We start from the raw sequence: 11,804 nt of genomic DNA, 5'->3' as shown, positions 1-11,804 counted from the left end.
CTGTACTAGCCGTCCCCGCAAGGACACGCACGACTAGTCCCAATCACCGCACAGCAGCACAGACAAGGGCGATGACGAGCAGCAGCAGGGGCGTGCGCACCCACACAGTGGTGACGTCGCTGCCGTCCAGAACGACAAAATTCTGCAACAAAGCAGCGATATCTTCTGTACTTTCGTTTGCACTTTCGTCTCTGGTCGGTCGGAGCGGATTCGTGCCGGCAACGGTGCTGTTGCCTTCGCCACTGGCGTCGGATTCGCTGTCACCCTCATTACTGTTGTGGGAAGTTTCATTGGCTGCGCCGTCGCCGGATGGAGAAGAGGACGGCCGACCGGAAGCTTCGGGTGCCGATGCCACGTGTTCGTTCGCGACACCACCGAGTGGCGACGCGTCCTGCACGTTACCCGGTGATTCTCCTTTCCTCTGGACTCTTTCATCCACGACACTCCCGTCGTCACGTTGCCGGCTTTGAACTGCCCCTTCTGCGGATGTCAGCGGGCTGGCGGCGATGTTTTCGCTCGAACTTGGGGCAGAGCCGTCCTCGGCTGTGTGGTCAGGCGACTTCTTCTGCGGTGCCTCAGCTGCCTCCCTCGACGGACTGCCGACGCCGCTCTGTGCCTGGTCAACAACCGCCTTTGTCGATGCAGCCGCCGTAGCTGCCGGGGCCGCTGTTCCAGTCTGCGGTTGCGACTGAAGCCGTTGCGCGCCATCAGTGGCCTCCCGATCATTGTTTTGTGCCATCGCCGAGCTGCTGTTCCTTAAACCCCCGTACGTCGCAAATTTTATCTCGAACATAAACTCTACCTGGTCACTGGGAGGAGCGCAAAATATTCTCCTTCTACTTTTCCAATATTCGTAGAAGTCCCCACCGGCAACGCACAGCCGTGCACGCTCATCACTGTCTTGATCGACTTCTTCAGGCTTCTTAGGGCACTTTTTCCATTCCTCCTCGCCTCGAAGATGCCAACTCAACTTACCGTCAGTCCCGGGACACGAAAAATGCACAAACACAAGGCTTTTTGCCGGCACAGCAGTCCCGCAGACGGACAAGGAGCAGCAGCAGCACAAGAGCGCGAGGATCAGCAGGTCGCACACCACGCGGCGCCGCACAGTCACCATCATCATCATTCGTCGTAGAGTCGCTTGACTTTGTGAGACAATCTACACAGCGGGGCAAGGACAACAAGAAGAAGAAGAGGGGGAGAGGAACACATGTGTCGCACTACAGGGACACACACACGCAGACGGCCGTGAAGCAGAACCCAGCACCCCACACGCACCCGAAAGGGGAGGGAGGAGAACAGTGTAGCCCCTAGGCTCCGGTGGATGTAACTGCAGTTCCGTGAACCGGGAAGGGGAGCGCATTCCTCGTGGAGGGCACGCACCCACAATGAGTTGCCGAGCCCGCAGGAGATATGCAGGCAGAAGTGATGGTGTGTGGGCGTTCGGTATGCGGTGTGTCTCACGGGAAAAAGAAAAGCAACGCGAGGGACAATTAAAAATCCCCACATTTGTCCAACAGCGGAGCCACTCCCGCACACACCACCACATCCGCCGCACCGCCGCGAATCACGGTCCTCCCACAAGACTCTCTAAATGCACAGCACGCACGCACCCTCTCCTCCCAGCAACCAAAGAGAACGCACAATACAAGCCCCCTGTGAAGAAAAAACAAAAAATGACAGCACTGTCATGACAACAAAGTGAAGTGACGACAACGAGGTGCGGCCGCAGCAGCCCGCCCCCGCCTTCCGCAACGCGTGGCTCCCCTCTCTCCCTCCCTCGCTTCTCACCCCATAGCCGCCAAGAAGAGGTCCCTCGCGGATCGCCTGTCACAATTCGCCGCCACCCACGATTGAAGGCAATGGACGACGTGTCGGCGGAGCCGCAGTGCACCCATGTGCCGCGCAATCGTGTCTCTCGCCACAAGGCTCTATCAGCACCCCCCGCGCCACCGTCCGTCCGCGCCGCTCTCACCGTCTCGTCACACCAGCGATGCAGGACGCCCTCCCGGAGAAGATGCTCCCGCAGTGGCGCGCCAACGCTGCCGTCCGTCAGCCGCACCGCGCAGTGACTCCCCCCCTGCAGACAGCACCGCAACTCGCTGAACGCGACGTGAATCTCCAGATCCTTGGCCCCAGCGTAGTCCCTCAGGGTGTCGAGGAAGCAGCACAGTCCCACAATTTCCTCCGCAAAGCAACGCCACTTGCCGCGCCAACGCCTCTCCAACAAAAGACGATTATACGCTGGTGGGTAGCGCTCCGCAATCGTCTGCTGCAGGCGCGCGGAGGACACGGAGCAGAGCAGCTCCACCGACGACCCGGCGTGAGACATTGCCATGAACCCCTGCAACACATGCTGCGCCAGCGCTTCCTCCGCCACGGCTGGTCCGTCCGCCGGTGGCAGCGTCAAAGGGAATCGCACCGGATTATTCGCCTGGGCTGCTGGCCGGATCCTCAAGTATCCCAAAGGAATAAAATACGACGGGAAGGAGGTGTGAGTAAATGGAGAGGCAGTGGGTCCGCCAAATCCTCGTTGTTTGCTCCGCATATATTTATTTATTCTGTTGGTCCCACGCACGTGACATGTCGAACGCTCTGTTCGGATTGGATATATATATGTATATATATTACTTACCAAGTGGCAGACCTTGGGCTCCGCCAGCCACAAGGCCCCGCCGCTGTCCTTCGCAAGTTCCACCCCTTTGCCAAGTCCTGAAACGTAAAAACACGACCGCGTGACATGCCGTCTGCGGGGTTTTCTGCAGACCGCACGTGGGCAACGGATGCATGTATTCCGCTAGAGTCCAAAAACTCATATATCCGTCGCAGCTCCCACGTCAAAACGTGTGATTTTGAGCTGCCTTTATTCGCCGCTCCTTGCAGCGAGGTGTCGTCCACCCAAACGTCCATGGTGGATGGCAAGATGGCGGGAAAGGCCAATAAGGCTAAGCGTGCCGCACACGCCTCGGCCTGCATAACAAGAAAAGGCTTTCTCTTCCATTTCCCTCCGGCAATTTTAACGTCGCCGGAGTCTGGAGAATAAAAACGGCTCCCCATCCATGGAGCGATGCGTCCGTGATGATGGCGGCTGATGCCTTTTCCGTGGACCTGATGATTCGCTTGCAATTATTCTCGATCATGTGTCGCAATCTCTCGCCCAAACCAAACGCAGCCGGCGGAAGTTTCGTCGGGGATGTCTCCAGCACAATTCCCCGGTTAAGTGCGGATAATCGCCGTCGTCACGCTGCCTTGATAAAAAAGTAGTAGTCACATAAATGCGTGCCAGAAATGGCAGCCGCATACAAAAGGCGTGACGCCATAACCTCCATTTCCGCGATGGTTGAAGAATTGAGCGCCGGCATGGCGCGTACAGACCGGACAAACTTGTCACTCAGGGATACCGCCCGGTGAGTGATCAAACTGCATCCCCAGGAAGGTGTGATGCGTCGCGCCCGATTCGCGGTCCTCCCCCAAGGATGCGTGACAACTGTCCGCATTACGAAGCACTTGGGCTTCCCACAATGCCAAGTCGCTTTTCGACCCTGCAATGCGTATATTACCGATCCATACGTCGACACGCAGCAATGGAGGTGCAGCCCAGAGGGGGTGAACCACCGTCGTCACCCCCGCAATTGCCGAAGTAATAATTTGGAGGATTTCTGGGCTGGCCTTGTATCCCATTGGGAGCCGTGTGAGCTCCACCAGCGTGCCATCCTCCACGCGGCATCAAAAGGGATGCCGAGTCTCCCGCGATAAAGAGAATTGAAAAAAGGATGCCTTGAAATCCAGGCAGGAAACGGCCTCAGCCATCACAGGCGGCAAATAATGGGAAATGTGTAAAAGAGGAACATTCGCCTCGTAAGGGTCGTCTCTGTTCCTGTCGCGTGGCCACGCGATCTGTCGTCGTCGTGAGCCGATGGTTTTCTCCTCCACAACTGAGAAAGATATTATCCATCCGCCTGTTATTGTGGACGAAGCGTCCTCGACTATTCCCGCTTCCTTCATTAATCGCGCGTCAGCGGTTGGAATCCTCCGTGAGCCTTCGCGCGCTCTACCGGAGGAAGACGGAGGGAAAGGGGACCGCCCGACGAGTCCCCAAACTTGCATGAGTCTCTCCAAGGTAGCCGGGTTCAACCGACTTTTAATCCACTCCAGATTCAATACGGGCACGTTGACTCGCTGTAACGGGATGGTTCGTTCATCTTGTGGAGTGGCCAGACGCGTCCCTGTCGCGCGTCTCGTTATTGTGGCGGAGTAAGGATGAAAATCATGAAAAAACGCTCCTCCGCTCTCAGCCAGGGTTCCTGCCCTTCCGCAGTTTCTCCCTTCATATCCATGCGACCAGCGACGACACCTGGGTCAGCATTGTGATGTACCTCCCCAAATATCAAACAGTATTCTGGGAAAGGTCGAACGGATCGAAGTGCTTCGCCAACCGCGAGATCACGTGTGGATCCAAATTGTACGTCTCCACGATTTGAGCAGCGTGCCTCAGCGCACCGCTTTTTGTGGAATGCGCCGTGGCATTCCAGGGTGCGAAAGCTCGTTCCACTTGAGCAGTCGTAAGATTCGTGAGCTTTTCGTTTTATTGAATTGTCCTGCATAGCTTTATAGTGTCGAGGGCGTCCTGCCCTCGTATCCTGAAGAACCGCGAGGCGCGGTGGGGATCCGCTTTCGCCGTCTTTGGTGCCACGGGCCAATCCAAAATTATGGTCCCGTCAAGCTCCAGTGTGAAACTGTTGAGAGTTAAGGCCACAATCTCGGACCAACGACTCGCCGTTATCCACGCAAGTCGAAAAACAACACGTTCCTTCCAATCGGTCCGGCTGCGGATTACTTGATTCATCTCTTCCTCTGTTAAGGGGCGCGCCTGCTTCGTCTCCGATAGCGCCGCAATTTTTTGTAACCTCAAAGCCACCATGCCCAGCGGAGTTCGTTCCATTTCCAACATGGACCGCAGCATCCTGGCGTACTGCGGTCAGGTCGATGGCGCCACTTCGATTGTCATCAAAAAGGCCGCACAGCTCTCCTCGTTGGTCGGCTGTTCGTGCGTGCGGCGAAAGGTTGTGAATTGCCCCGCCAGGGACATTCTCGGCTCCCACGTTGACGGCGCCCACATCTCTCGAGCCATCTCTTCCTCCCTCCTCGTCAATTCCGTCGGCAGTTTGAACGATCGGATGGAGCGTCGGCGGTGCGGTGCGATGCCTGTGCGGAATAGCGGGAGGTGGTGGATTGGGTGTGACTGCCGTCGCCAGCATTAATGAGCGGCGTGCGGCAGCTCTTCTGCCGTTTTTTAACTTTCGTTTGTAGTTTGGGAAAACCCTTTTGGGGCGCACTTTGCAGGTAGACGCGTCGTGTCCATAAATAAGGCACAATTGGCATAGCAGCGATCGTTGTTGTTGCGATCGAGTTCCCCGTCGATCCATGAAAGGCTGAGCCACCCTCGCGAAGGTGTCATCCTCATGAAAAGCCGTGCGAAGGCGGGCACGCAATTTTTGGATCGGGATGCTGGGGTCGAATTTAATCACGATCTGCATCCGGAAGACCTGCAGTACAATCCTGCCCAAGTCCATGAACTGCTTCTTGGGCTCCCGATGTAACTGCAAGGCGCGCATCCACAAAACCAGAAATGCCAAAGGCGATTCGGGCGTGAGCGTCCCCTCGGTGCCACTAATCGCATGCGCTCCGGATTTCAAATAGAATTCCAAGGATGCCTTCATTCCAAATTCGTGGGACCCAAGTGTTGACGACAAATTCAAGGAAACCCGTATTTTCTTCATTTGAACCGGAAACCTCTTCTGAATCCGGAGATCGAAAGGGCGAAGTCACGGGGTGAGGGAAACGCGTTCGCCCACAATGCCCAATGACGCAAGAGTATTGACCCGCCGTCGCTCTCCCGTGAAAACGGGTTGGGGAATTGTGGGTGCGGCCGCGCCCCCGGCCATCAAACGCTCGTGGTGGGGCGGTGTCGATGCGCCATCCTTGGACCCGTGCGCGGGTGCATCTGGCGGCCCTCTCCTGGAAGAGGAAACTCCCCGCCGTCCGGGCGAATCGGTGCTTCCAATGCACTGATGCGTGCCTCTCTTTCCTGGGGTTGGGCAGGGGTTGTCTCCAAATGGCGTTCGCGCCCTGCAAGCGCCGATTCTCACTGCGCAAGAAGACCGTCCGCCACCGCAGTGTTGGACGCACGTGCCGAAAAGTGGTTATTCGCTTCCTCCATTTAATGTTGAAGCTGCGCGCCTCGATTCTGCACGTCCGCGACTGCGTTGTCCGACTTTGATCTCCGCCCTTCCGCGATGGTCAGCCCTTGCCGCGCTTCCAAATTATGGGCAGAAGCACTTGGCTCTCGAAATTTGGTACTTGAGATGCCCGGAGATCCGCAACATGTGTCCCGTAAGGCTCGAATCCACCCAGGGGGTTGGTGGTAGATCCCGAAATCAATTGTAAAGCCATGTACGGTAGCACTGACAGCCATCATTGATTCCGATGGCCATGGTTTCATCCATTTAGATGAGTTGCACTTGTGTATCTCGCCATGTTGGCGTACCAATTCCTTTGTATGACTACCAATGAAGGCTCCATTCCGTTGCCGTGAAAAAGACACCCAATTGCCATTTTTTATATATATATATATATATATTAAACGATGCAAAAATCAGTTTTTGGCTGTAAATAAATAAATAATAAAATAAAATAATAAAACCGAATTGAGACCTACCGTTACAATTTCCCTAATCCCTATTTACTCACAGTCAATCAAAGGATCATAAATTAAAGGGGGAAAAAAAAAAAGGAAAAAGGCTCATGGAGAGTTCGCTTCATCAGGCTCTCTATATATATATACATAGAGGGAGAGAGAGAGATGTTAAATTAAATAGCCAGCCAGCCACACTAACATTCTCTTCAAAATCTCCTAATCAAATGCGTGATTTCTTTTTCCTCTTTTTTTTTTTCCTTCCTTCCTTCCCTTCAATTTTGTCCCTCTTTCATTTCTTATTAATTAATAAATTAATTATTAATTTTTTACTTCCGTTTTCTTTCCGTCATCATCATCAATCCCTTCCTTCTTCTTCTTCTTTTTTCTTCTTTTTTTCTTTTTTTTCCCTTTTTTTTTAAAATAAAAAATGATTATTTCAATTTTTATGCCAACATTGCAATCTACACATAAGAATGTACTTTTTTATGGGGACGCAGTCCGTGGATATGTATTTATATGGTGTTTGTATGTGTCATGCAGGCACACGTGTAGCGTATGCAGACACATACATATCCGCATGCATTGCTGCGTCCTCATAAAAAAGTACATTTATTACTTTCCCCCCCCCCAACACCACCACCACCCCTTTCAACCCCTCACACACACACACACACACACGGTGAGAGAGAGAGAGTGAGAGAGAGAGTGAAAGGCAGATAGACACAGTAATAAGAAGAGGGGAAAACAAACACGTAAAAAAAAAAAAAAAAAAAAACAGCAACAACAGCAGCAACAAAAAAAAGATTCGTCTTTTTTTTTTTTTTTTTTATAATTTAATTTAATTTAATTTATTATTCCTTTTGATTTCGTCTCCTTTTGATTTCGTCTCCTTTTCCTTCTTTTTTTTTTTTTTTTTTTTGAGCCTGTAATATAATATAAAGGATGTCATATATATATATAGGTATCATGTGGAGACTGTGGTGTCATGTGTGTCTGCCTCCTGTAAGGAAGTCCATAATGGTACATTGTCGGTGATAATGGCATCAATTTTAAATACCTTTGACTGCACATATGTAAATTGTCCATCATTATTCATTTCACCCCATGTCCATATAAGTTGTTTATGCGCATGCGCATATGCGGCAATAGCTTTGCCACGTGAACAATCAAACGAAGCCCATTCTGCCTCACGTTGAACAAGACTGCTACGGCCATCGGGAACATCGTCAATGGTATGGGTATTTGTATAAGGATCATAATTTCCATTTCGAATGTCCATTGTGTTTTTTTGAAGCCGGTCTTCCTGCTGAATCTCAACCTCCAAAGATGTGGGCTGCCGTGGTAAACGGGAAACACTACGGGTACTAGGAATTTTCATCTGTTCCTTTGTACATAACGATGCAGCAAGGATAGAAACACCGGAAAGATGCATAAAGACAGAGAATTGCAGTGCCCCTTCTACAAGTCCAAAACAACGGTAATCCTTAAAGTCCTCCGACATCTCCGTATCGCACAAAAACACAACATCAAAACGACTTTGTTTCATCTTTAACGCCAAACAAATATCCGGTTCAAAACTACTGAAAATGACATCACGGGGCCGGTCTGTCACACAACCCCGTTCATCCTGAACACTTTGCCGCTGATCCGCGTAGGCAAAAACAACGCGCAGAATGTCATCTACAAACGCATTCACCTCAAAGGCATCAATTTGAAAAAATAAATTTTTATCCCCAATGGGTTGAAAGGGAAACTTTACCTCAAGATCAAAACGTAGACTCGCCGGGGTACCTTCAAAAAGATCTTCCAGTGTACAAATATGATTCGTGACATCCTCCTGCTGAGCCAAAATCCGTTGCCGATGATGAAGAAATTTATTGTATTCGTCATCCTTCTGGTGCTCATGGCAAGAGGCATCTAATTCATTTGGCAAACAACCACTAAACTCATCTTCCCCTTCTGGAGGTCGAATCTTATGTATCTGTAAATATTTTCGTCGTGTACGATTGCGGTAGACACGAAGAATTTGATTCCAATGTCGTAAAATCAAATTACGCAAGGTGTTTGTATCCTTCATGTGTGTAAAAGTCTCTGTTGTCACCACATCCAATTGACGCTTTGTCAATTGATGCAAAGCAATAGGCACGGAGGTAAAGTTGGGGAGGGAATGCATGCAAAGCTGAAGCAACTGCGAGGGTCTTCGTTCAGAAAACGTCGCAAAAGAAGGCGAAGCGGGCGCCAAAAAGGCAGGCGAATGAGCCGACAGTTGTATTTGGGGGTTTAAGGGTAAATTATCCATAAATACGGGACTGCAGCCAAAATCCAAGGGAGGGAGGCCGCTTGATACTTTTCGCTCCACACGGCCATTACGGGTTCCGGCACCCCTCTTCTTACTTGCCTGCAGTTGAATAAGCGGGTCGTGAAATATGACGGGGATGCGATCCCGTGTGAGCATGACGTCAAACTCCACCATATCGCAGCCACGTCGATGAGCCGCATTGATCGACTCTAAACTATTCTCCGCAAGTTTCACGGTAAGTCGATTTGGCTTCATACGCTTAGTTGCCGTTGACGAAGAAGAGGTTTCATCCGATGCCTCGAGAGGAATACTACGTGTGTAAGTTTTTCCAAGTCCACGATGGCCAACAAGTTTTTTTGTCGCCAAACGACCCAATGAAGAAAGTGAACGAACAACCTCAAGCGTACAACGTTGTTGATAATGAAATGGAAAGACAAAAAGATACTGCACGTAAATCGTGTGCCAGTGTGCCACAGGAGAGCCACCGGCTTCTGTTATTTCCATAAAACAAAGAGGAATCGCAAGGGTGCCACTTGTATGATGTTTAAATAAAGGAGGCTGCAGTACGGCAACCCCCTTCACCCATCGCACACCGACCACTGTCGTCGAATAGCCACTAGGAGTAAAGTTACTAGTTTCATTGCTATTGTGACTGGCACTCCACTCGACCCTCTCACCATCATTCGTGTTGTCATATTGATGGCTTTCCGAAAATAAGATGGTTGAAGAAGAATCGGTAGGAGTTAATGAAAATGCCACTTTGTTTGAAATCATGCTATCCTTCCTTCTGTTCATATCATAAATAGGTATAGGCATCATTGCCTCTATTTGCAGCCCACGTTCTTTTAACGGCGCCACATTAACCGTGGAATGCCAAACACGCATTGTGAATTGTGGATCGCCCGGACTGAAGGGACGTACAGGATCACTGCTATGAAGCGGCTCCACACACCAGCCACGACGCATCACGGCAGTGATGGCATCCTCACGAAAAGAAGATGTGTTTTCACTCGACTGAGACAGTTGCCGTTTACATTGTAAACAGTTCCTAGACGCATAATCGGCGACAGCTTCAACCGGAGAACTCTCCAATTTCATCGGTTCTCTGCATGGTATGTGACGGTGTGGGCTATGCAGCAGCACTTCATTGCCATTTTCGGGCTCCTTTCGCCTCTGACGTCGCTTTGTTGCCTGCTTCAAAAATTTGTTCTGTTTTTCCATAGGAGCGGGAGTCGGTAAGTGCCCCTCACACCAGCAGCTGCCATCACAACGGACAGGATAAATGTCCTCCACCTCAAAGCTCGTCGAGGGTGAAAGTGGTTCCCCACCAGACGTGTTGTCTTCATTTAATTGACGCCGATGCTCATTTTCCAGGTACATCATGGCATCACGAAGTTGTGGTGGGAGGCTCTCCAACCACGCCTTTCGTTCAAACCGTGTACGAGGGTCATTCGCATACAATGTCAACGAAAGAAGCGGCCCCGCTTTGGGCGCACAGTTCGTCTTGTCGGCTTTACATAGCTGAGAGAGAAATGGAAACTGCTTTGAGGCGCGAGAAAAATGCACCACACGATCCCGCAGATCAATATATGCATGCCAGGTCTTCCCATCATGGCTGTCAGAAGGAACAAGTGTCACGGTCTCTGGCTGCCAGTAGGCATTCTCCACAGCAACAATGGCGGCACCAGGCCTAATGCCTTTCGCGACGCAAAGACCCATACCGGAAGACGAAGTTGCCGTCGTCGACATCGCAGCAATCGCAGACAACAACGGTTCGTCCACAATCACCAGACGAAATCGTAAAGTGTGCTCCTTCACACTTGACGCCGGCACCTGTACCGATGCCGTAAAGTAGAGAAGGTTGTCATTCACGTCATTGCCATTTCTCATCTCATTGCCACTCAAAGACGGTCGTGTTTTCTCAAGTAAAAGTGGTGCCGTCGTCCCCCACTCACCCATTTCCTCCGCATCGCTTACTAGTGCAAGCCGCAGTTGATCCACGCTCGGTGGGATGTAACGCTGCTGCTCCTGCTCCCCCTCTCGAATAAATTGCGGTGTCAAGTAGGGACATTTTCCCCTCGGTCGGGGCATACTGAAGCGTACAAACTCGGCGGAAATAATCTCAGCCCGAAGACCAAAAACATGCAAGACAATACGCATAAAAGTCGGTTCTTCCATTATTGATCCCCCCTTTTCCCTTTCGTGTGTGTGTGTGTTGTTGTTGTTTCCTTCTGAATGCGTAAAAAAAAATAAAAATACACGTGAATATGCCTCTCTCTCCTTCTCTCTGCTCCTCTTTTTCTTTGCCCACGCCGTACTATCCCTTCAGAAACAAACAAACAAACACGCACGCTTCCACCATTCCAATACGTGTATGACAACAACAACAACAACAACAACAAAGAAATAAAATAAAGAATAATAACCGTGTTGGTTGAAGGTGATCGCCCACACAGACACATACAAAGAGAGAAAGAGAGAGAGAGAGAGGGAGAGGGAGAAAGGGAGGAAGAAATATATAAAGAAAGAAAGAATAAGAAGAAAGAAAAAAAAAAAAACACACCGTTCATACCCAACGCATCCATCGTGTAAATATGCACACACTCACTTCGTTGTTCCCTTTTTTTTTTCTTTCCTCTCTTTTTTTTTCTTTTCCTTTTCTTTTCAAGAAACCCGTTTGGTTACTTTCGTGGGTACTTCTCAAATCTCGTGATTTCCTCCCTTCCATTCGGAATTGTGAAAAAGTAATAAAAGAAATGGCAAACGTCCAACAATGTCACATACATGAATGAGTCATTCCTTCAGCCA

General features: G+C 50.6%; 2 protein-coding genes and 1 pseudogene across 2 annotated transcripts, besides 20 other annotated features; all 3 read right to left on the bottom strand.

Annotated features, from left to right (window-relative positions):
- Positions 1 to 6,316: a sequence feature (areas merged during assembly that could not be assigned to a particular haplotype. This can correspond to areas where the two haplotypes were merged or to regions with more than two copies in the genome that were merged during assembly.).
- Tc00.1047053508741.440 (mucin-like glycoprotein, putative) lies at positions 44 to 1,126 on the bottom strand (the record flags this gene model as incomplete). The annotated part of the gene is made up of 1 exon (XM_815978.1): positions 44 to 1,126. The coding sequence occupies one exon, from the start codon at positions 1,124 to 1,126 to the stop codon at positions 44 to 46; it is 1,083 nt and encodes a 360-aa protein (XP_821071.1).
- Tc00.1047053508741.415 lies at positions 1,991 to 2,428 on the bottom strand (annotated as a pseudogene).
- Positions 2,559 to 6,621: a mobile genetic element.
- Positions 2,617 to 2,679: a mobile genetic element.
- Positions 6,317 to 6,617: a sequence feature (areas not merged during assembly with more than two copies in the genome that could not be assigned to a particular haplotype).
- Positions 6,618 to 7,937: a sequence feature (haploid, non-Esmeraldo-like haplotype).
- Positions 6,620 to 6,640: a microsatellite.
- Positions 6,670 to 6,702: a sequence feature (AT_rich).
- Positions 6,936 to 6,995: a repeat region.
- Positions 6,996 to 7,026: a sequence feature (AT_rich).
- Positions 7,065 to 7,114: a sequence feature (A-rich).
- Positions 7,355 to 7,375: a microsatellite.
- Positions 7,379 to 7,403: a microsatellite.
- Positions 7,452 to 7,472: a microsatellite.
- Positions 7,508 to 7,526: a sequence feature (A-rich).
- Positions 7,527 to 7,548: a microsatellite.
- Positions 7,549 to 7,616: a sequence feature (A-rich).
- Positions 7,662 to 11,174, bottom strand: Tc00.1047053508741.390 (hypothetical protein, conserved; the record flags this gene model as incomplete). Its single annotated transcript, XM_815977.1, has 1 exon — positions 7,662 to 11,174. One exon carries the CDS (start codon positions 11,172 to 11,174, stop codon positions 7,662 to 7,664), a length of 3,513 nt encoding a protein of 1,170 aa, XP_821070.1.
- Positions 7,938 to 11,804: part of a sequence feature (heterozygous, non-Esmeraldo-like haplotype) that runs on past the window's edge.
- Positions 11,374 to 11,398: a microsatellite.
- Positions 11,461 to 11,552: a sequence feature (CT-rich).
- Positions 11,616 to 11,662: a microsatellite.

This window comes from Trypanosoma cruzi, genomic scaffold (assembly GCF_000209065.1).
Source record: "Trypanosoma cruzi strain CL Brener 1047053517035 genomic scaffold, whole genome shotgun sequence".
Taxonomy (NCBI): Eukaryota; Euglenozoa; class Kinetoplastea; order Trypanosomatida; family Trypanosomatidae; genus Trypanosoma; species Trypanosoma cruzi.
The sequence above is the reverse complement of the archived record's forward strand: the minus strand, read 5'-3'. Positions and strand labels throughout refer to the sequence as shown.